Genomic DNA, 21,671 nt, shown 5'->3' on the forward strand with positions numbered 1-21,671 from the left:
GGTGGAAGCTTCTGCTGGTCATTTTAAAGGGCTCTGTGCTGGTTATGGGTGCCATTCTGAAGGGCCCTGCAGCCTCTGGAAGGTCTCTGCAGCATTCAGAGATCTTTTGGCACTTCTTGGTGTTCTCTGTTGGCCTCCTGAGGGTCTCCTCTGCATTCTTCTGATGGCAGGTAAGACACCCCTTCCCTCCCCTTGCACCTAATCCCATTGATCCCATAGGATCAATAGTTTATCTGTGAATTTGCTTATCCGATAGGGTTTCCAGGACCCTAGCGGATAATGAGAACTGAATGTACTTTTGTGAAGGCCTCACTGGAAAAGTATCACTTGCTCTTTGACTGTCTTCAGGGACAGTCTAATATGCATAAAGGCAGGAACAGGGCTGGCCCAAGACCTCTTGATGCCTGAAACAGCAGGCCAAATATTGCCCCCTTCCCTGATGATGCATAAACCTCTGCTCCTCTAACTCTCCAATGTGCCAGTTCAGCCTCCACTCCAGATATCCTCTTCCTCTCTGCCCCCCTCTTCCTCTTCCAATTCAGGAAGCAAGAGGAGGAAGAGCTATTGAGACATCTAGGTGGATATATATGGGAGCTCCTTCCCCCACCAATCTGCTGCCTTAGGCAACAGTCTCAGTTGGCCTCATGGATGAGCCAGGGCTTAGCAGGAGAGAGTAAAGAGCAGCTGAGTGAGGGTTCTCACAGTCTCACCTGTGCTATAGGCAGGTGGAATGGCCGGAGAGCAATTCTGGGTGAGGAGCAGTAAAATGGAAGTTGGCCCCACTGGAGCCAACGGCGTGAGGGCCCAATCCTATCCAATTTTCCAAGTGCCAATGGGGCGTGTGCTGCACCCAGTGGTGGGGAGGCAGTCACAGAGGCTTGCACAAGGTAAGGAAGTATTTGTTCCCTTGCCTCTGGGCTGCCTTGTGGCTGCACTGGGACTGGAAATTTGGCTAGGATTGGGCCCTGAGCGTCGCTGTCTCACGTCTCCCATCGGTTGCAGCCGACTGGAATTCATGTAGTCACACCCAGTGTCTGAAGTGGTATAGTCCTGGCATAGGCTGAGCGCCTCAGTGAGGACTAGATCTTGCAAAGCATTTGAGGACACAGGCACTGCCAGCCCTCCTTCACTTCTTCGTCACCTTTCAGGCCAAATCATACCAGAAAGACTGTTAAAAATTGACTTTACTCATTAAACAGCCAATCCCTTTTCCACTGACTCATACTGAATTTATGGAAAGCCAGGGGTGATTATTCTCCATTTCCCCACCATCACTGTCACCAACAACAGCTTACTCAGCCCTTTTGCAGAGAGATTTAGGAGCGCTGAAGTTACTCTGCTATGCAGTTTGGAGTAGAACAAAGCATCCCATTAAGCTTCCCCTACAAAAATAACTTGCAGAGCTGCAGCTTGGATCGCTCCAGGGAGTTGGTGGCTCTTTCCATGCTGGAGAGAAGCATAATTAGCTTTTGATTTAGAGGCTTCTGGCCTGTTAAGACTTTTTATAGCTTTTTTCTCCTTTGATGGTAAGGAAATATTTTGCAAAGTCCCAGGAATGAAGCTACGGAGGCGTTAGGTTTCTGCTTGCTTTCCTAAGGATGTCGCTATTGTGAAAACATTAAGGAAGGAAGGAAGGAAGGAAGGAAGGAAGGAAGGAAGGAAGGAAGGAAAATTTAGCTATGAAGATAAAGGGGTGAAGGGGATATTAGGAAGGGAGGGAGGATCAGATCTGTGGTGTACTTTCCTGTCAATGCATGTGCTGAACCCACTGAAGCAGGGCTGGTCCAAGGCCTCTTGGTACCTGAGCCTGCCAAATGTTCCCCCCTCCCCACCTGAGGATCCGCCAGCCTCTCCTCCTCCCACTCTGCAACGTTCTAGCTCAGCACTAGCTCAGTGTTCTAGCTCAGTGTTGGGAGAGTTAGAACAGACAAAAGAAAATATTTCTTTACTCAGCGTGTTGGTCGGTCTGTGGAACTCCTTGCCACAGGATGTGGTGACGGCGCCTGGCCTGGATGCCTTTTAAAAGGGGGTCGGACAAGTTTCTGGAGGAAAAATCCATCATGGGGTACAAGCCATGATGCGTATGCGCAACCTCCTGATTTTAGAAATGGGCTATGTCAGAATGCCAGAAGCAAGGGAGGGCACCAGGATGCAGGTCTCTTGTTGTCTGGTGTGCTCCCTGGGGCATTTGGTGGGCCGCTGTGAGATACAGGAAGCTGGACTAGATGGGCCTATGGCCTGATCCAGTGGGGCTGTTCTTATGTTCACTGTGCTCAGTGGGGCTGAGCCCCAGGAACAAAGGCAGCTTGAGGCCCCCATCTTTCCTGCGTTGCCCTCCTGCTCATTTGAATTGAAAAGGAAAGAGGAAATGTAGAGAGGAGTGTGGTGGCTCAGGATCATCACCAACACTCTAGCCTAGGGATTCTTAACCAGGGGTACCCATCCATCTTGGGTAGGGGGGAGGTATGGCAACCAAAGGATGGGGGTGTGGGACTCAATCTCTGAACAGTTAAAGAGAAACTGTTCACTATCACCATTATCAGTACATTCTGTTCCCAGCTACCCACCTATAAAGTTAAACCAAGCGACTGGCATCTTTTGAAGTTATATTGGTGCCTAACAGGACTGGTGGTGGTGACGACAATTTTGACGGTCTGGTAAAGGGGCTGTGGGTGGGCCCAATCCTACCCAATGTCCCAGCACCAGTGCAACCATAATGCAGCCCTGGGGCAGGGCAACAAATGTTCCCATACCTTGGAGGGGGGCCTATGTGACTGCCTCCCCACCCACAGGATGTAGTGCACACCCTATTGGCACAGCTGCACCGGCACTGGAAAACTGGATAGGATTGGGCCCATAAGGGCAATCCATTGGGGGCTGAAATCGTTGAAAGGTTAAGAAGCCTTGCAGTAGCCCATCACACGTCTCCTGTGCTCCCTTCTTCCTTCTTGAAGGAAGAGGAGGAGTGATGGAGGTACATCACCTGGCAGACACCCTCATGCACCTGGAGGTCTTGGGCCGGCTCTGCTGAGAAACACAGAATGACTTCTAAGTGCAAAGAATACAAATTTGGATGTTAAAAGAGCTCGTTGTCTTTCCGTTCCCAACCTTGGCATGTCTCACTCCTTCCATGCCCTTTATGTGGTCCTGCTTCTGGTATTTGTCTTCCATTCACTATTGTGAATTCCACTATTTCACTACTGAATAGTGAATTTCACTATTGTCCATTCCATTCCATTCCATTCACTCCTGCAAGGTCTGCTTTGTTTAATCCAGATTGTTTTCATTGCAAATGCAAAAAAAAATGCATTTAGGATTGAAAGGCTGGATGTAAACTTCGGAGTCCCAAATCCTTTCAGAGCCCTAGAAATCATCGCTCCCCCCTCCCCGCACGAATAAATTTTTTTCCCAATTGTTGCAAATGGTTAAATACCAGTACATCCAAACAGCTTTGATTTCCATGTTGTTGTTTTTAATCATTAACTAAGGCTGCAATACTATCCACCCTTTCCTGAGAGTAAGCCCCATCAAACACAATAAGGGTTTACTTTTGAGTAGACATGTATAGGATTGTGCCCTAGGTCAAGAAGGGAGGGGCCATAATTCAATGGCAGAGCCCATGTTTTTTATACACTTAAGTCCCAGGTTCAATGTCCAGCAGCAATTCAACAAGGGCCTGGGATAAACTCTTTGAACCCCTGGACAGCTGCAACCAGCCACCATAGGTGGTACAGACCTATAGTAGATGGAGTAAAGGATGGACTTGGTAGAAAATGTCATATGTCCACATGATTAAAACAAGGGTACAGGAGCACACTCTAAGCTTCCTGTTTCAGCCATGGAAACTCACCTGGTGTGGGAGGGAATGAATCAGGCCCTATGAAGGTCTGTGGAACTCCTTGCCACAGGGTGTGGTGATGACGTCTAGCCTGGACGCTTTTAAAAGGGGATTGGACAAATTTCTGGAGGGAAAATCCATTACAGGGTACAAGCCATGATGTGTATGCGCAACCTCCTGATTTGAGAAATGGGTTATGTCAGAATGCCAGATGCAAGGGAGGGCACCAGGATGCAGGTCTCTTGTTATCTGGTGTGCTCCCTGGGGCATTGGGTGGGCCGCTGTGAGATACAGGAAGCTGGACTGGATGGGCCTATGGTCTGATCCAGCCGGGCTCTTTTTATGTTCTTATGACCTTCTCCCATGCAGTGGGTGGGGCAACACACTAGGCAGTAAGTGTGGTGAAGCACCATCTCCTCACACCTGCTGGTTTTTTTGGCTATAACTTTTGATAGAGTACAGATATTTCAATGCGGTTTGTTTTATTCTGCACGGAACTATGCACTGAATAAAAATAATTCTGAATTAACTACAGCAGTGGAGGTGGCATTAAACTTTCCATTTCAGTCGTGACACTGTACTAAATATTTATTGTAGCATCAGCTCTTGGACTGGAGATGTGAGATCAACATATTCCCCCTCCCCCCAACAACATAGCTGATGGAACAGCATGTTAATTGCTTCTCTCAGTCTGTATTTTTGTGTCTGTCCTCCACTAGTGGTCGGATCTCCGAAGGAAATTACTTTCTCGGATATCACCGAAAACTCTGCTACGGTCAGTTGGGTGCCCCCACGGACAAGAGTGGACACCTTCCGGATTTCCTACGTACCGGTTACAGGAGGTAAGAGGAATGCAGAATGAATGGGGTGGGTCAGATTATGAAATGATTGCAGGTCCACACTGGAAGAACAACCAGTGTGGCTCTGCTTTCAGCTTGTCTTCTGATTTCTGAGCCCAGCTCATCTGATGCCCTCGTTCATTCTCGCTTGGGTCTGGCTCTAGGCACCCCCAGCATCGTGACTGTAGATGGAAGCAAGAGTCGGACCAAGCTGCTGAAGCTGACCCCTGGCGTGGAGTACATTGTCAGCATCATCTCTGTCAAAGGATTTGAGGAAAGCGATCCTGCTTCTGGAACCCTGACCACAGGTATGTACTGAAACCTGTGTCGTCCTCTGGGTTTTCAATGAGCAACTAATTAACAGCCCAATCCAATCTAGATTGGATCACCTCTGTTTTGCTCTCCCCCCACCTGGTATGGCTCTGAAGGGGAGGGGCCCCTTGCACACCAAAGTGAGGCTCCCTGCAAAACTTAGTGCTTTGCACCCCCTCTAGCTACACCACTGGTGTGAGGCTTGAACCTGGTTGGCTCATCTGAATGACTCATATCCCATTGGTGGTGTACGGGTGCATTTCAAAGTGCTAGAGATCACCACAACCCTATAAAACACATCCCTAAGACTGTACAACAACATCATCAACAAAACCAACTTTCTGCTTATTTCTCTTTCTAATTCACTGTCCTTTCATTTAAAGGTGCAGCTAATTTTGTCCCATTTAGCTCTTGGTATCAAGAGCAACAGTTTAAAATAAACGTCTTAAAAATTGAAAGGTGGGATCAGAAAACACAAATTCCACTTATTTCTCTTTCTAATTCACTGTCCTTTCATTTAAAGGTGCAGCTAATTTTGTCCCATTTAGCTCTTGGTATCAAGAGCAACAGTTTAAAATAAACTTCTTAAAATTGAAAGGTGGGATCAGAAAACACAAATTCCACTTATTATTCCACTTATTTCTCTTTCTAATTCCTTGTCCTTTCATTTAAAGGTGCAGCTAATATGTCCCATTTAGCTCTGGTATCAAGAGCAACAGTTTAAAATAAACGTCTTAAAATTGAAAGGTGGGATCAGAAAACACAAACTCAAATAACTATGTATATAAATAAGATATATTAAAGTGAACTCTCTCTGTGTGTTTACTCAGATGTAAATGCAAGGAAGACTTGCTCACAAGTATTTGTGAATTACAAGCATAGAATTGCCACCTTAATGTACATAACATGAGCCACATAGAGCCTCTCAGGTAGCATACCTGTATGTTTTATGCATTCAGTCAGACACTCATGTGGTGGTCTCAGTGGTCCTAGACATCCACATATGCCCCTAGGCAAATACCTCAGTTTGCCTCCTCAGGAGCCTGATGTTTCTCCATAGCTCAGCTGCTTTGAAAAAAAGCTTCAAAGGCAGCACCCAAGCACACCTCTCAATCCTACCTGGAAGCATGTTCTCGTGCAGGCAACATGGGCAACCGGTGGACGCAGGGTGACCAGAATGCCATGAGCGCAAAAGAGGACCCCAAAATATAGGACATCCCAAAAAAAATGTAGGATAGGACAAAATAAAAGCTAGAAACACTCATATTTGGATTTCATGTGGTTCATGTAAACACTATATTACTTATTAAATTTAACACTATATTACTTATTATTAAGTTTAAACTACATTACATGTGATCTATTAATTACAAGAAGGCTGTGCGCTGCCTTAAAAGGAGGACATTTAAGTTCTTTTCCAGGACACAGTGATTGGGCAGCATTGCTCTCTCCCCTTCCCCCCAAGTAGCAGGTTGTTTAACCCTTGATGCACAACTGTTACCCTGCACATGCCCAATCTCATCTGATCTTGGAAGCTAAGCAGGGTCAGGCCTGGTTAGTACTTGGATGGGAGACCGCCTGGGAATACCGGGTGCTGTAGGCTTAGACCATGATCTCGGAAGCTAAGCAGGGTCAGCCTGGTTAGTACTTGGATGGGAGACCGCCTGGGAATACCGGATGCTGTAGGCTTAGACCATGATCTCGGAAGCTAAGCAGTCAGGCTGGTTAGTACTTGGATGGAGACCGCCTGGGAATACCGGGTGCTGTAGGCTTATACCATGATCTGGGAAGCTAAGCAGGGTCAGGCCTGGTTAGTACTTGGATGGGAGACCGCCTGGGAATACCAGGTGCTGTAGGCTTATACCATAGTCTTTCGAGACTGAAGGTTGCCAACCACATAACCTAATCTGCTCTGTCAGCTTCATGAACCACCATAAATGAGTTGTGACCCACAGGTGGGCCATGGGCCCACAGTTTAAGAACCACTGGTCTACCAAACAGCCTGACTTTATTGTACATTCTCTCTCTCTCTCTCTCTCTCTCTCTCCCCCCCCCCCTCGCCCCCCAGCTTTAGACAGCCATCAGGCCTGATGGCAGTGAACATCACAGATTCTGAAGCCCTGCTGTCTGGCAGCCAGCAATTGCCGCTGTGGACGAATATGTGATTTCCTACTTTGTCGAGGGTGGTAAGTTGAAATGGCTCTTGAGAAAGGCTTTGTGTATTCTGTGTACACTGAAGTAACGTTCAGAGAGAGCAACAATCGCCCACAACTATCTGATCTTCTTTGTCCTCTAGAGCCGGAAGTCACCCGGAGGGTTTCAGGGAACACCATGGAATACAATCTCTTTGGCCTGAGCCCCGCCTCCGAATATACACTCAAGATCCACGCTGTTAAGGGGCCACAAAGAAGCACTACTCTCTCCACCAAATTCACCACAGGTACTCTGAAAGGTTTTATCCTTTCATCGCCTTCAAATCAGCTACTTGTAGTAAGAGCGAGGCTTCCTATAAGCAGGTGTAGGTCTTTGAATCTGGCACCCTGGATCCCTGGGGAAGAGGCTTGGCACTCAAAAAGGGCCAAGCTGGGCCAAACAAGAAATCCGGTTCGGGTGACAGTCAGCAGGAACATGAATGGGATGGCCCCACTGTGTCCACCCATCAATCCTATCTTAAGTAAAGTGGGGACGTTCAGATTGTCTTTTTCTTGTTCATCTTAAAAGACAAAGAGGCTTGTATCAGGACAGACAGTCCATAAATTGTAGCCTCTGGGCAGCGATTTGTCTTTTATTTTTTTTTCACATATAGTAGAGCACTGTGCAAGCATAAGAACATAAGAAAAGCCCACTGGATTAGGCCATAGGCCCATCTAGTCCAGCTTCCTGTATCTCACAGCGGCCCCACCAAATGCCCCAGGAGCACACCAGATAACAAGAGACCTCATCCTGGTGCCCTCCCTGCATCTGGCATTCTGACATAGCCCATTTCTAAAATCAGCACTGTAAAAGCACTGTAAAAAACAACCCAAATTAATTATTACTGGTTCCCACTGGTGCAAACTAGAAACTCCACCTGTCTCTGGATATTCTAGCTTGAACTAGTTGAAACTAGGTGGTTCTAGGTATCTTTGGAGATACCTAGTCAAATTAGAAGCTACTGAGTGATTTGTACAGTCCTTTCTAGTGTTCCCTAGTTAGATCTAAGATGTCCTACAATGGTAAGGAGTTTCTAGTTACTAGTCAGTATGAGAATCTTTATGGATGGTCTAGTTTTTACTAGTTGGAACTCACAGGAGCTAACTGCACACTGGATTTTTACTATAACAGAAATAATGAATAAAAAAAGAACAGGATAGAGTTTTGTGGGTAAGAACATAAGAACAGCCCCACTAGTCCGAAGGCCCATCTAGTCCAGCTATAGTCCAGCTTCCTGTATCACAGTGGCTCACCCAATGCCCCAGTGTAAGACACAGCACCTCACATTAAGCTATGAAGGCAAATAGAGTGGGGGGGGGAGCAAAATAAAATTATCAAGTTGCCTCCCATCAAGTTGACTACCTTCATGTTGGAACCAAGCCAATGCATGGTGGCCCACTGTGAGATACAGGAAGCTGGACTAGATGGGCCTGTGGCCTGATCCAGTGAGGCTGCTCTTATGTTCTTATGCTCTCTGGGCATTTGGTGGGCCGCTGTGAGATACAGGAAGCTGGACTAGATGGGCCTCTGGCCTGATCCAGTGGGGCTGTTCTTATGTTCTTAACTACAATTCCCAGGAGGCCTTGCAGGTCTCTTGTTATCTGGTGTGCTCCCTGGGGCATGTGGTGGGCCACTGTGAGATACAGGAAGCTGGACTAGATGGGCCTATAGCCTGATCCAGCGGGGTTGTTCTTATGTTATGTTCTTATATTCATGGTAAGGATACTGGTATCTCCAGTTAAGGCTGCAGCCTGATCAGCACTTACTTGAGAGTAAGCTTTAATGATGATAATAGGGATTACCTGTGAGTAGACAGGCAAAAGATTGGGTAGCAAGGGGGAGAAGGATCTTGAAGAGTTCCAACCAGTCAGAGTAGACCAGCGGTTCTCAAATTGTGGGTCGGGGACCCAATTTTTGGTGGTTTGTGAAACGAACAGGGCAGATTAGGCTATGTGCATCAAGGGTTAAACAAGCTGCTACTTGGGGGGTGGGGGATACTGCCCAATCACCATTATAGCCACATCCCTTGGCATTTATAAGTCAGGCAGCAGCCTTTAGGGCCTCTAAAAAGTTTGAGAATCACTGGAGTAGACTATATGGATCTAGAATGGCTACATGGGGCGATATTCTGAAGCAGTTTTGCGGTTTCATGCCATCAGCTTGATGTAACCGCATCACACTCTTTCTCATAGACGTTGATGCTCCAAGGGATTTGACTGCCACTGAGATCCAGTTTGAAACAGCACTGCTTACATGGAAACCTCCCGTGCCCCGGTCACCGGTTACCTTCTGATCTACGAATCCGTGGATGGAAAAGTCAAGGTTAGCTTTGGGTCTCACAAGAAGGCTTGCAGGCCCAGCTCTCCAATAGCTACAAGTGAATGGCTCTGGTCACATTTATGAGACGCACTTGGCACATCAGGACCTCTGGAAATTTTGCTCCAGGCACCTAAGAATAAAAGGCTTAGGGCACAATCCTAACCCCTTACATCAGTGCTTTCCAGCACTGGCATAGAGGTGCCAATGGGACGTGTGCTGCATCCTGCAGTTGGGTGTCACTCACGGAGGCCTCCTCAAAGTAAGGGAATGTTTGTTCCCTTGCCTCAGAGCTGCATTGCCCTTATGTCAGTGCTGCAAAGGGGTTAGGATTGCACCCTTAAAGACATTTTCCCGAGGGGGTAGTTGTGTTAGGGCCCAATCCTATCCAACTTTCCAGCCCCGGTGCAGCTACAGTGCAGCCCCTAGGCAAGGGAACAAATGTTCCCTTACCTTGTAGAGGCCTCCAAAACTACCCTCTCACCACTGGATGTAGCACATACCCTATTGGCATGGCTACACCAGGGCTGGAAAGTTGGATAGGATTTCGCCCTCAGTCTGGTGCACAGAAACAACCGAGAGCCCTGCTGCACTTTGAAGACTACCTGTTTATTTCAACATAAGTTGAAATAAGTTTTCCTGAACTGAAGCTCACTGAATCAGATACAAGAGGCAAACTGCTGGCTCCCCTAGGCTGGCTGTCATTACTTGGGTATTCTAGGAAAGGAAAAAAGTTAGTTGCTTCTGAGAAATCATTGCTGAAGGACATCCATGTTGGCAACCTTCAGTCTCGAAAGACTCTGGTATTGCACTCTGAATGGTGGTTCTGGAACAGTGTCTAGTGTGGTTGAAAAGGCCAATTCGGAAGTGACAATCCCTTCCACACTGGGAGCAAGTGCAGTCTGTCCCTGGTCTGTCTCCCTGGCTATGGGCCTTCCTTCTTTGCCTCTTAGCCTCAGTCTGTTGGGCAAGTGTCTCTTCAAACTGAGAAACTTCAAACTGAGCAGGCCGCTCAGAGGCCAGGGTTTCCCACTGAAGGACATAGATGAGCAGTTTCCACTGAGAGAGATTGAGAACAAGAGAATACTAGAAAACAAACTGGTCATTAAAATAAATAAAAGCTACACCAGTGGTTCTCACACATTTGGCACTGGGACCCACTTTTCATTTGTCAGAATCTGTCAGGACCCACCGGAAGTGATGTCATGACCGGAAGTGACATCATCAAGCAGGAAAAATTTTGACACTCCTAGGCTGCAATCCTTCTCACACTTACCCAGGAGTGAGTCCCATTTACTATCATTGTTTAAATAATATATATAGTAGCTTGTTAAAAATACAAGTCTGCATCATTTCTCCAAATGCAGTCACATACCATGGTAGCATCAAATCTAACACACTAAAAATAAAATATTGAAAAGAATGGGGACCCAACTGAAATTGGCTCGCGACCCACCTAGTGGGTCCCGACACACAGTTTCAGAAACACTGAGCTACACAGTCCCATTACAACTTTGCAGTTGATTTTTTTAAAAAGGTTAATGAATGTTATTAGGCTATGTACATAATCAGACCCCCCTCAAAAGTGCAGAGCAAGACATGTGAAAAGTTCGTAGAATTGCAAGACTTCAGTGTGGAAAACAGGTAAGCATTTGCTGATTGTTTTGTCAGTCAGGGGTGGACTTCTCTGGAGAGAACTTGGTGGTACCCACAAGGGGTTTCTCTTTGTTAATTAATGGAGGTTAATTAATGGGGCAGGAGGTCTGGTCTAGCGGGTTGAACCTCCATTTGCCTGAAGATAACATCCAAAGGTCGCCAGTTCGAGACCTTGAAGCAGCTGACAAGCTGAGCCGAGTTATTCCATCTGTTCTGAGCGTGGGAGGATGGAGGCCAGGATGTGCGGCCAGATCAGAACGAAACATCTGAATTGTTGTAGCTCTTGAAAGATAGAGCCTTCTTTCAATTGTAAAAATCCCTATGGGGATTTAAATCAGCCTGCCTATGTAAACCGCCTTGAATAAAGTCTGATAAGAAATCTGAGGACCTAGAAAGGCGGTATATAAATACCTGTATTAATTGTATTAATTATTTATCTACTGTCTTCAGTGTACATGGAACTTTGCAGAGAAAGAAAAGAAAGATCTGTGCCCTGAGGAATTTACAATACACAGAGAGAATACGCGATTGCTTCGGTTATACGTATCTAGCTTATTCTTTCCCGAGAGTAAGGGGAAGATCCTAACCAACTTTCCAGCACTGACATAGCTGTGCCAATGTGGTGTGCACTGCATCCTGCAGTGGGAGGCAGTCAAGGAGGCCTCCTCAAAGTAAGGGCATGCTTTTTACCTTACCTTGGGGGCTACAATGCGGCTAAGTCAGTGCTGGAAAGTTGGTTAGGATTGTGCTCTAAATCTTCCTGAGCACAACAGGGTTACTTTGGTGCAGGGAGTCTTACTCTCCACCCACTACCTATTCCAACACTATCACAGAAATGCCGTCCACATTTGCATATTGTGGGGGGGATTCATCCCCTGTCTACTTTTGACATGTTTTGGATGGGCTTCCGATACGATTTGCCATAGGAATCAAGCTCTTTGCTGGGTATGAAAATACCGCTTTAATATTGATGTGCTTCAGGCCTCTGTCACGTTACAGCCTGCCCCAACCTGTCTTTTAAGCTCCAGCACCTGATCCTATGAAACTTTCATGGTCAGACAGCCTCTCGTGTGCTCCAAAGGGCACTGGGTGCGGGAAGACTCCAGCGTGAACAGAGGCATCCTCATCCATCATTGAGATTGTTTTCTTAAAGTGGCATGAATGATTAATCCAAGGGCTTCTGAATGTGTTAAAAAATGCAAGAGCTTCTCCTTCGGTACTTGGTAGTTTGACAAAAGTGGTCCTCCATTATTGATTCCCCCTCCCCTTTTGCAGGAAGTCATCTTGGGACCCGAGTCAACATCCTACAGCTTGTCAGATCTGAGCCCCTCAACCCAGTACACGGTGAAGCTGCAGGCACTGAACCAGAACCTGAAGAGCAGGATTATTCAGACCATCTTCACCACAAGTAAGATACGGGCAAGGAATTGGGGCCACAGCAGATGGCACACTGACTCTCATCCACTTGAGTGTGACCAAACTCATTCCAGGGATGCTTTGCCAGAGGTGTTTTCTAAAGGGTGTTTTCTCTGTTTGCTCTCCTCTGTGCAGCTGGACTTCTGTACCCTTACCCCAGAGACTGCTCCCAAGCTCTGCTGAATGGAGAAACGGCATCCGGCCTCTACACCGTTTATATAAACGGAGACCGGTCCCAGCCGGCAGAGGTTTATTGCGATATGAGTGCCGATGGAGGCGGATGGATTGTGAGTACGAAAGGAAGGAAATAGGAAACTCACCAGCAAGACTTTTTAAGATGTTCCATAATAAGCACCAGCTTTGGGTTTGTAGGCAAAGCTGGCCCAAGACTCCCTGATGCCTGAAGCATCATGACAAACGCTGCCCCCACATGTCCTCTTCCTTCTTGGAGGACAGGTGGGGACAAGTAAGAGGACATTGATTGACTGCCTAAGGCCACTGTCTCAGTTGGCCTCACTGATGGGCCAGCTCTGCTTGTAGGTGCTTTTGAGCCTGCACAGATCAGCTCAAGACAGCAACTTTGATTAAGGGCAGGCTGGCTGTTGGCGAATCAAAACATATAGATGTTGCTGTGTGGAACTGTCCCCTTCAGAGATTATATTACTGTTTTAAAAAGCGCCAATCTTCCCTTATGCCCACTTTTTCCTAAATGTGTTTTAAATGGGGTGGCTTTTTCCTGCTGTTTACTTGCAAAGGGCACTGGGAGTGTGAGGATAAACACTTGTAGAACTCCTAAAAGCATATGAACATAAGAGCCCCACTGGATCAGGCCATAGGTCCATCCAGTCCAGCTTCCTGTATCTCACAGCGGCCCACCAAATGCCCCAGGGAGCACACAAGACAACAAGAGACCTGCATCCTGGTGCCCTCCCTTGTCAGCTGAACATAAGAAGAGCCACACTGGATCAGGCCATAGGCCCATCTAGTCCAGCTTCCTGTATCTCACAGCGGCCCACCAAATGCCTCAGAGAGCACACAAGATAGCAAGAGACCTGCATCCTGGTGCCCTCCCTTGTCAGCTGAACATAAGAAGAGCCCTGCTGGATCAGGCCAAAGGCCCATCTAGTCCAGCTTCCTGGATCTCACAGTGGCCCACCAAACTCCTGATGCTCAAGATCATGTCAGCATCTTGGCTTTCCCCCTATGCCTTGCTGAAGGAGAATTGCAAGTGCTTTCCTTTCCTCTCAGTTTGTATGCTCTCCGAGTGCTGGCCTGAAGGGTCTGCCAAGGTCCAGCATGGGGTGTGTTCCTCTGTTCCCCTCCCTCCGCCAGACGTACACACAGCAGACAGAGCAGTTGGGGGTCACTCAAAACTATTTCTCCCTTCCCCAAAAACACCGGGTGAAATTCAGCAAAAACGCCAGCAGTTCAGGTCAGCACAATTTTAAAACCGCCTTGTGTCTTTGGGGTACCAGGTCGTCTTAAGAAGGCAAGATGGGAAAGAGAACTTCTACCGGAATTGGAGGTCTTACGAGGCTGGGTTCGGCGACCCCAGCGGAGAATTCTGGATGGGTAAGTGATGACTGTTCTCTCCCTCCGGCCACCATTATAAAGCACCCCTCTGATTGTCTGCACCACTCCACATTCATATACGGAGCAGTGCAGACAAGTTTGTAGCCTGATGCTTTGACAGCGTCAAAGGTGCTGTCAGGCACAAGGCTGGGAGAAGACAGGAAGAGCGTGGATGGCTTCATTGTCCTCTGTTACCTGCAGGTCTGGACAAGCTTCACAAGATCACCTCTCAGGGGCAGTACGAGCTGCGCGTGGATCTGCGGGACCACGGAGAGACTGCCTTCGCCATCTACGATAGGTTTACTGTGGGAGATGCCAGGACGCGCTACCGCCTGAAAGTGGATGGGTACAGTGGCACAGCAGGTGTGTTGGCTTGACTGTAGGAGAAGGGTCTTCAGCTGATGGCCTCTCTTGCTGCCTGGTTGAAGAATTCATGCTGCTAACATTTCAGATGTACTTACAGCTTGTTCATGTGGCCCTACAGTATTGTGAAGGGAGACTTGGGGCGCAATCCTTTATGTCAGTGCTTTCCAGCACTGGCATAGCGGTGCCAACAGGACATGTGCAGCTTCCTGCAGTTGGATGGTACTCACGGGGGCCTCCTCAAAGTAAGGGAACGTTTGCTCCCTTACCTCAGAGCTGCATCGCATTAGGGTTGCGCCCTTCCTCTTTGTCCCTGCTGGATTGGATTGGAAAATTAGCTGAGACACAATGGAGAGAAAGAGAGAACGTTTCAGATATATCTTATTTTCCAAGCCAATTCAGGATGCAATCCTAACCACACTTTCCTGGGAGTAAGCCCCATTAAACAAAATATGACGTACTTCTGAGTAGACCTGGTTAGGATTGTGCCGTCAACTTTGGAAGTTATCCGCTCCTTTCTTCCTTAAACTTCTGTGTGAGATGGACCCGGCCATTCTCACTCCCACTGCAGCTCCTCTCCCAGGCTGCTACCCAAGCTTCCCCCCACAAACCTCTTGCCATGATCTTGGCTGCTCTGTCCCCTTTCTCCCTTGTGTGGGGTGATTGCTCCAGACTCTTGGGCAGCAAGGTGATTGCCCTACCATTATAGGGCAAGTGCAAGGAAAGCGCCCTACAGGTAGACCACAGCTGCGATACAAGGACATCTGCAAGAGGGATCTGAAGGCCTTAGGAGTAGACCTCAACAGGTGGGAAACCCTGGCCTCTGAGCGGCCCGCTTGGAGGCAGGCTGTGCAGCATGGCCTTTCCCAGTTTGAAGACACACTTGGCCAACAGTCTGAGGCAAAGAGGCAAAGAAGGAAGGCCACAGCCAGGGAGACAGACCAGGGACAGACTGCACTTGCTCCCTGCGTGGAAGGGACTGTCACTCCCGAATCGGCCTTTTCAGCCACACTAGACGCTGTGCCAGAACCAACATCCAGAGCGCGATACCAGAGTCTTTCGAGACTGAAGGTTGCCAACAACAATTGCCCTACCCAACAGCAAGGGGCATTGTCTCTGTTGTTGCCCCCCCCCCCGAGAGTTACATACTGATTTCTCCGCACCAGCAAAAAGCAAGGGACGTCGCTCAAGAGTCTGAGGGATGCTACCTTGGATTCAATCTGAGAATTTGCCTCCTTAATCTTGGGGTTGGTGGGCCAACCTTTCTCTATAGCTGGAGGTCACGTGCCCTCTTGTATAACATCACTTTGGTCTGCTGTTTCCATTTGAAGCCATCGCTATGCTCAAAGAAGTACCACTTTTCATGGTAGGCTGCTATGGAATGTAAACGAACAGGCTGGACAGAGCTGTGTCTCACTCAAAGCTCTAACTACTCTGGCATAGATGTGGTTTATATTACCGCGGCGAATGCCATAGCTGTGGAAACCAAGAATGTGCTTGGCTGTTCCCCACCAAAACAAACTGCATACTGTTCAGCGAAGCCTGGAAAATGTTGCTGAAAGACACTTCTGCTTTACAGCAAGCTCAGCAGGCCAAATCCCCCAGGCACCTTTGGGGATCTCTTCGTTGTGTCCCAGCAGCCAATGAAAATTATTATTATTTTATTAATTTATATCCCACCTTTATGCCCAAAGGGCACACAAGGCGGCTTACAGCAATTAAAAATACAACATTAAAAATAATTAAAACAATTTACAAATAATTAACTGTTACCCTGCACATGCTGGATCTTGTGTGATCTCGGAAGCTAAGCAGGGTCAAGTCTGGTTAGTACTTGGATGGGAGACCGCCTGGGAATACTGGGTGCTGTAGGCTTATACCACAGTCTTTCGAGACTGAAGGTTGCCAACCAACTGTTAAACTGTTAGATTAACTGTTAATCTAAAAACAAACCCCGTGGATTCTCATATAAAAAAGCAAGAAAACCAGCCAGCCTGTCAACAATTAAAAGCTTTTTGAAATAAAAAGGTCTTCAGTCCACGCCAAAATGTTAGCAAAGAGGGAACAGTTCTCAGTTCTAAGGGGAGGGTATTCCAAAGTTCAGCACAGCACAAAAAAGTGTGATTTGGGCTTGGTGACCCCGGAGAACCCAAGACCAATCAGTGCAAAGACAATGCATCTTGAAGGATCAGTGCCAGTTTAAGGGCTGTGGTATAGCCCTTTCCTGGATCGGAACTATTTAAGAAAGCAAGCAGCAGGCCCCATATTTCTGAATGAAACCCATGAAAAAATGCCTGCACTCTGTGCTGAGATGTCAGCCATCCCATCCACCGGGGGGGGGGGGGTCGGTTTGGGTGGACTGGAATGCCTTGGGGTAGAAGGGATGTCCGTCTACCTCTGTAGCTCCTCATCTTCTTTCTCCCATTCACTTGATTTGAAATGAAAGAGGGGAATGTAGTAGGAAAGGAAGTGTGCAGGAGAGGAGTGCAGTAGGGCTGCCATAGAAGGAGGGAGAACATTTGGGGTACTGTCTCAAGAGCTGGAAGGACTTGGGCCAACCCTGCCTGTCAGGGAGGGGGCAAAAGATGGGGCAGCACTCCCCCCCCAAGTTGAATCCAGGCTGGAACTCCTGGCATCCTCTGCCTTTCCATGGCTTCTGGGCTTGTTCCAGATTTAGTAGCACAGGCATCTTTACCATCTCACAGGCCAAGCTGTCCTACTCACGAGGTATATAGTGTGGACTCAGTCCTATTCAGGCTGTTGCCAAGCCGTGAAGGCCACCTCCAAGTTTCACACTTCCATCCTGGGAAGACAGCTGAGACTCCCCTTTGCAGACTCCTCCCATTTGGGTTATCTCCTTCCCTTCCCTCCAAGAATTGAGCTGGGGCTTACCCAGGAAATGGGGTGATGGCACAGAGAGAGAGAGAGAGAGAGAGAGAGAGAGAGATGTTTAGACCACTATCATTACCTGAAGGGTGTGGGCACAGAGATGGACGCCCCCCTCCCCTGAAGGGCCAGGCAACTGTCCAACATTTCCTGCTCTGTCTGCAGTTCACTGTGAAGTTTGGATGTCAAAATCTTTTGGGACTAAGGACCAAATTCTATCCACCTTTCCAGCATTGATACAGCTGCAATGCATGTTCACTTTGAGGAGGCCTCTGTGACTGCCCCCTACCACCAATGCAAGATGCAGTGTATCCCATTAGCACAGCTGCGTCAGCACTAGAAGGTTGGATAGATTTGGCCCTGAATCTCTTAGTTCCACTGCTCCACTCGAGCAAAACAGAGTAGAACTAGCCACCCTGTCACATCAGTTTGCACCAGGCCAAACAAGGCCTTCCCTATCTGTGGCAAACTTGAGCCATGTGAACTTCTTTAAATTGTTTAATGGCCATTTGATATCAGGGTTTCTGCTACTCTCCACAGACCCATATCCTCAATCACTGACTGTCTCTTTCTTGCTCACCCCACCACCATGCAGGCGATTCCATGACCTACCACAACGGACGAGCGTTCTCCACCTTCGATAAAGACCATGACTCTGCCATCACAAACTGTGCTCTGTCCTACAAAGGGGCTTTCTGGTACAAGAACTGCCACCGGGTCAACCTGATGGGAGTCTACGGGGACAACAGCCACAGTCAGGTGAGTGGCCAGGTTTCCAATAGACAAAACTCTGGCGTGGTTATGTTAGGGATACATTGCGGATGTTCTGGGCTCACCACATCTCACACCGCACTGTAAAAGGGGCAGAAGAGGGTTACAAGCCATGATGTGTATGTGCAACCTCCTGATTTTAGAAATGGGCTATGTCAGAATGCCAGATGCAAGGGAGGGCACCAGGATGAGGTCTCTTGTTATCTGGTGTGCTCCCTGGGGCATTTGGTGGGCCACTGTGAGATACAGGAAGCTGGACTAGATGGGCCTATGGCCTGATCCAGTGGGGCTGTTCTTACTTTCTTAACCAAAACACCCAAGGATTTCAGCACCTTATTAGGAAAGGCTACAAGGTTTGGAGCTCTGGGGTTTAGGAGAAAAATTTGATGGTAGGGCTTATCAGCCTATGGTGAGGCTTATCAAGATTATCAAGATTTGAGGCTTATCAAATTATGCATGAGGTGGAGAGAGTTAAAGAAAGAAGTGCTTCACCCTTTCTCACCACGCTAGGACCAGTGGACATCCAGCGAGAGGCTCAGGATGGACAAAAGGAACTCTAGAAAGGGTGCCTGAAGGGGAACATGATTGAGACCTATAAATTTATGCATGGGATTGGACAAAGTGGATAAAGGGAAGCTCTTTTCCTTCTTGCACAACACCAGAACCACAGGATGTCCACTGGAATTGTCTGGTGTGAGAGTTGGAACAGACAAAAGGAAATATTTCTCGACCCAGTATGTAATTAACATGTGGAACTCCTTGCCACAGGATGTTGTGATGGCACCTGGCCTAGATGCCTTGGCTTATTCATTTCTTTTCACCATCTATTTTTTTCCTTTTCTCTTCCAGGGAGTGAACTGGTTTCACTGGAAGGGCCACGAATACTCCATTCAGTTTGCGGAGATGAAAATCAGACCCTACAGCTTTCGTAATCTAGAAGGAAGGCGGAAGAGAGCATAAAGACCTCTGTCGACGGATGGAAGGGAGAAAAAAAAAGGGGGAGGAAAATGGGCAGAAGAAGTTGAAATTGTTCCAGAAAATTGAGGAAGGAAGATTAGAGATGAGGACAGGAATCTTACCAAAGCATGAATCCTGCTTGGGCTAACCTTGGCTCCTTTGACCATTTTTATTGGGGGTGGGTTGGGAAGCGTCAGTCAAATGTAGGGTGCTCACAAGAGCATCCTTTTTCCTGTCCATAGCTGGCTTTCTTTGCACCAAAGACGACAATCTCCATGTATAAAACAGCCTCTGTTTCACAGTGAGCTCTCCTTGAGACCCTTCTTTTGAGGACAGCTCAAGAGAGAGAGAGAGAGAGAGAATAGCCAGGAACAAAGAGTATCATTTCCATGAGACAAATTGGTCCTTTTGACTTCTTCACACACAAAATGTATGTTGTTCTCATGAGTCTTACGAATGATTAGTCACCACAGAGCTTTAGCTGGGCATCTGAAAGCTTTCTTTTGATAGAAATATATATATATGGCACCACAGATAAAGAGAGAGAGAGAGAGAGAGGAGGGCGTGGAAGCAAGTAGTCCGGTTTAAACATTGCTGTCAAAAATTAATATTAATAATATAATGGCAGGGGGTGGGAAATTTAAAATAATAAGGATGATAAATAATAAGCTGTTTGACTTTTTTTGTCGTTGTCGTCTTGTTTTTTTGTTTTGTTTTTTTAAAGATATCCATGCTTTCGGAAACACAGCAGGACAGTGTCTGATTGTAAATTTTTTAAAAAAAATTAAATAAAAGCACAATTTTACTTTTACAAAGATGTCCAGCTGTTGTTGCTTTGCTTTTGCATGCGTTGAATGGTTTGGGGTCCCAAGGGGTCCGTATGCTGAAGCAGCATGGAGAAGAGTCCCAGATCCCAGCTACTTAAGATCTCCAGTTTAGAATGAATGAACGAATGAAATTGAATTGGGTAGAAGATGATAGGATAAAAGGGAAAGTCATTTCCCGAGGAGTTGCTGCTGGCCAGAGGGGAAGATGCAATAAACACTCGCATAAAGATCCTTTAGAACTGATTGGATATAGTACTTTTTTTAACCCTGCATTGATGGATAGCCATAGTAGCCAACTGGCAGCCCAATCCTAAGTGGGTCTACTCAGAAGTAAGCCCCATTTGGTTCCATGGGGCTTACTCCCAGGAAAGCGTGCATAGGATTGCAGCCTGGAGCACTTAATTCTGGACAGAGCAAGGGCAATCAGCTGCTACTCAAAGGCATCTCCTTTAGCACCACTTTCACGCAGATCCCCTGCACGGATGGTGGTTTTACTGTTTGGTGCCAGGTGAGTTACAGCTCAATGCAAAGTCACATGCTCAACAGGAGTGAGGTCCTTGATTTGATCGCTGGCAGCGAGGATGTCTTTGGCCAGAGACCTGGGAAGCCATCACCAGTCCAAATAGCCTGTCCTGGGCTAGATTTCCCAGTCACGGCCTACTACAAGCTCAAGACGGCTTCTTGCAGTACACTTGTATTCAGGAGAAGGCAGTGGAAGGACAGAAATTTGGCCACCTCCATGTGGCAAGCTTTCTTAGAGCAAATCTCCTTCATGGTTTCAGTTGGCAAGCCCCCTGGCCACTAGTTCAACACTGATAACCTGCCATGGGTTTTTTATGGGTGTCTTGTAAGCAGACACCTATAACACTTGTAAGTGTCCTTGAGATGATTGACAGTCCTTGAGATGAACTGCCCTTGAGATGATTGACAGTCACCCAGACAGATGGTGATGGTGATTTTGCACAGGCCTTAAAAATTTCTCTGATTGCCACCTGAGGAATTCACCTCATTCCTCTGATTGCCACCTGAGATTTCACCATGACATCAAGCCTCTCCCATTTCCTTATATTTCCTCTCCCAGTGAAGCCTTTTGCTCCCTACCAGGAAAGGCCACTTGCACGCCAAGGTGAGGCTCCCTGGAAAACTTAGTGCTTTGCACCCCCTCTAGCTACACCACTAGCCATGATAAATAAGGATATTCAGGATTTGAATATGTTTGTGTAAATACGTTAATAATAAATAAATATTATTATTATTATTATTATTATTATTATTATTATTAACAGTATTTCCCATCTGTTGGATGCGTTTGCATCAACCCGGCCTGGAAGAGATTCCTCTGAGCGGCCCGCTTGGAGGCAGGCTGTGCAACATGGCCTTTCCCAGTTTGAAGAGACACTTGGCCAACAGTCTGAGGCTAAGAGGCAAAGAAGGAAGGCCCATAGCCAGGGAGACAGACCAGGGACAGACTGCACTTGCTCCCAGTGTGGAAGGGATTGTCACTCCCGAATTGGCCTTTTCAGCCACACTAGACGATGTTCCAAAACCACCTTTCAGAGCGCGATACCAGAGTCTCTCGAGACTGAAGGTTGCCAACAACAATTAACAGTATTTATATACCGCTTTCCAACGGAAAGTTCACAAAGCTATTTACAGAGAAAATCAAACAACTAATGGCTCCCTGTCCCAAAAAGGCTCATAATCTAAGAAGATGCAAAAGAATAC

General features: G+C 47.3%; 1 protein-coding gene and 1 pseudogene across 1 annotated transcript in view; both read left to right on the top strand.

Annotated features, from left to right (window-relative positions):
- TNC (tenascin C) overlaps positions 1-19,122 on the top strand; it is a 54,360-nt gene extending 35,238 nt beyond the window's left edge. The window contains 13 exon segments of the mRNA XM_066610523.1: positions 4,558-4,680; positions 4,842-4,989; positions 7,064-7,107; positions 7,110-7,175; positions 7,286-7,429; positions 9,375-9,446; positions 9,449-9,504; positions 12,430-12,562; positions 12,706-12,857; positions 14,046-14,142; positions 14,344-14,505; positions 17,987-18,150; positions 19,012-19,122. Of these exon segments, the coding sequence (XP_066466620.1) occupies positions 4,558-4,680; positions 4,842-4,989; positions 7,064-7,107; positions 7,110-7,175; positions 7,286-7,429; positions 9,375-9,446; positions 9,449-9,504; positions 12,430-12,562; positions 12,706-12,857; positions 14,046-14,142; positions 14,344-14,505; positions 17,987-18,150; positions 19,012-19,122 (1,472 nt within the window).
- On the top strand, positions 6,476-6,592 carry LOC136635803 (5S ribosomal RNA; annotated as a pseudogene).
- Positions 19,123-21,671: the final 2,549 nt, after the last annotated feature.

Source organism: Tiliqua scincoides, chromosome 16 (assembly GCF_035046505.1).
Source record: "Tiliqua scincoides isolate rTilSci1 chromosome 16, rTilSci1.hap2, whole genome shotgun sequence".
NCBI classification, from domain to species: Eukaryota; Metazoa; Chordata; class Lepidosauria; order Squamata; family Scincidae; genus Tiliqua; species Tiliqua scincoides.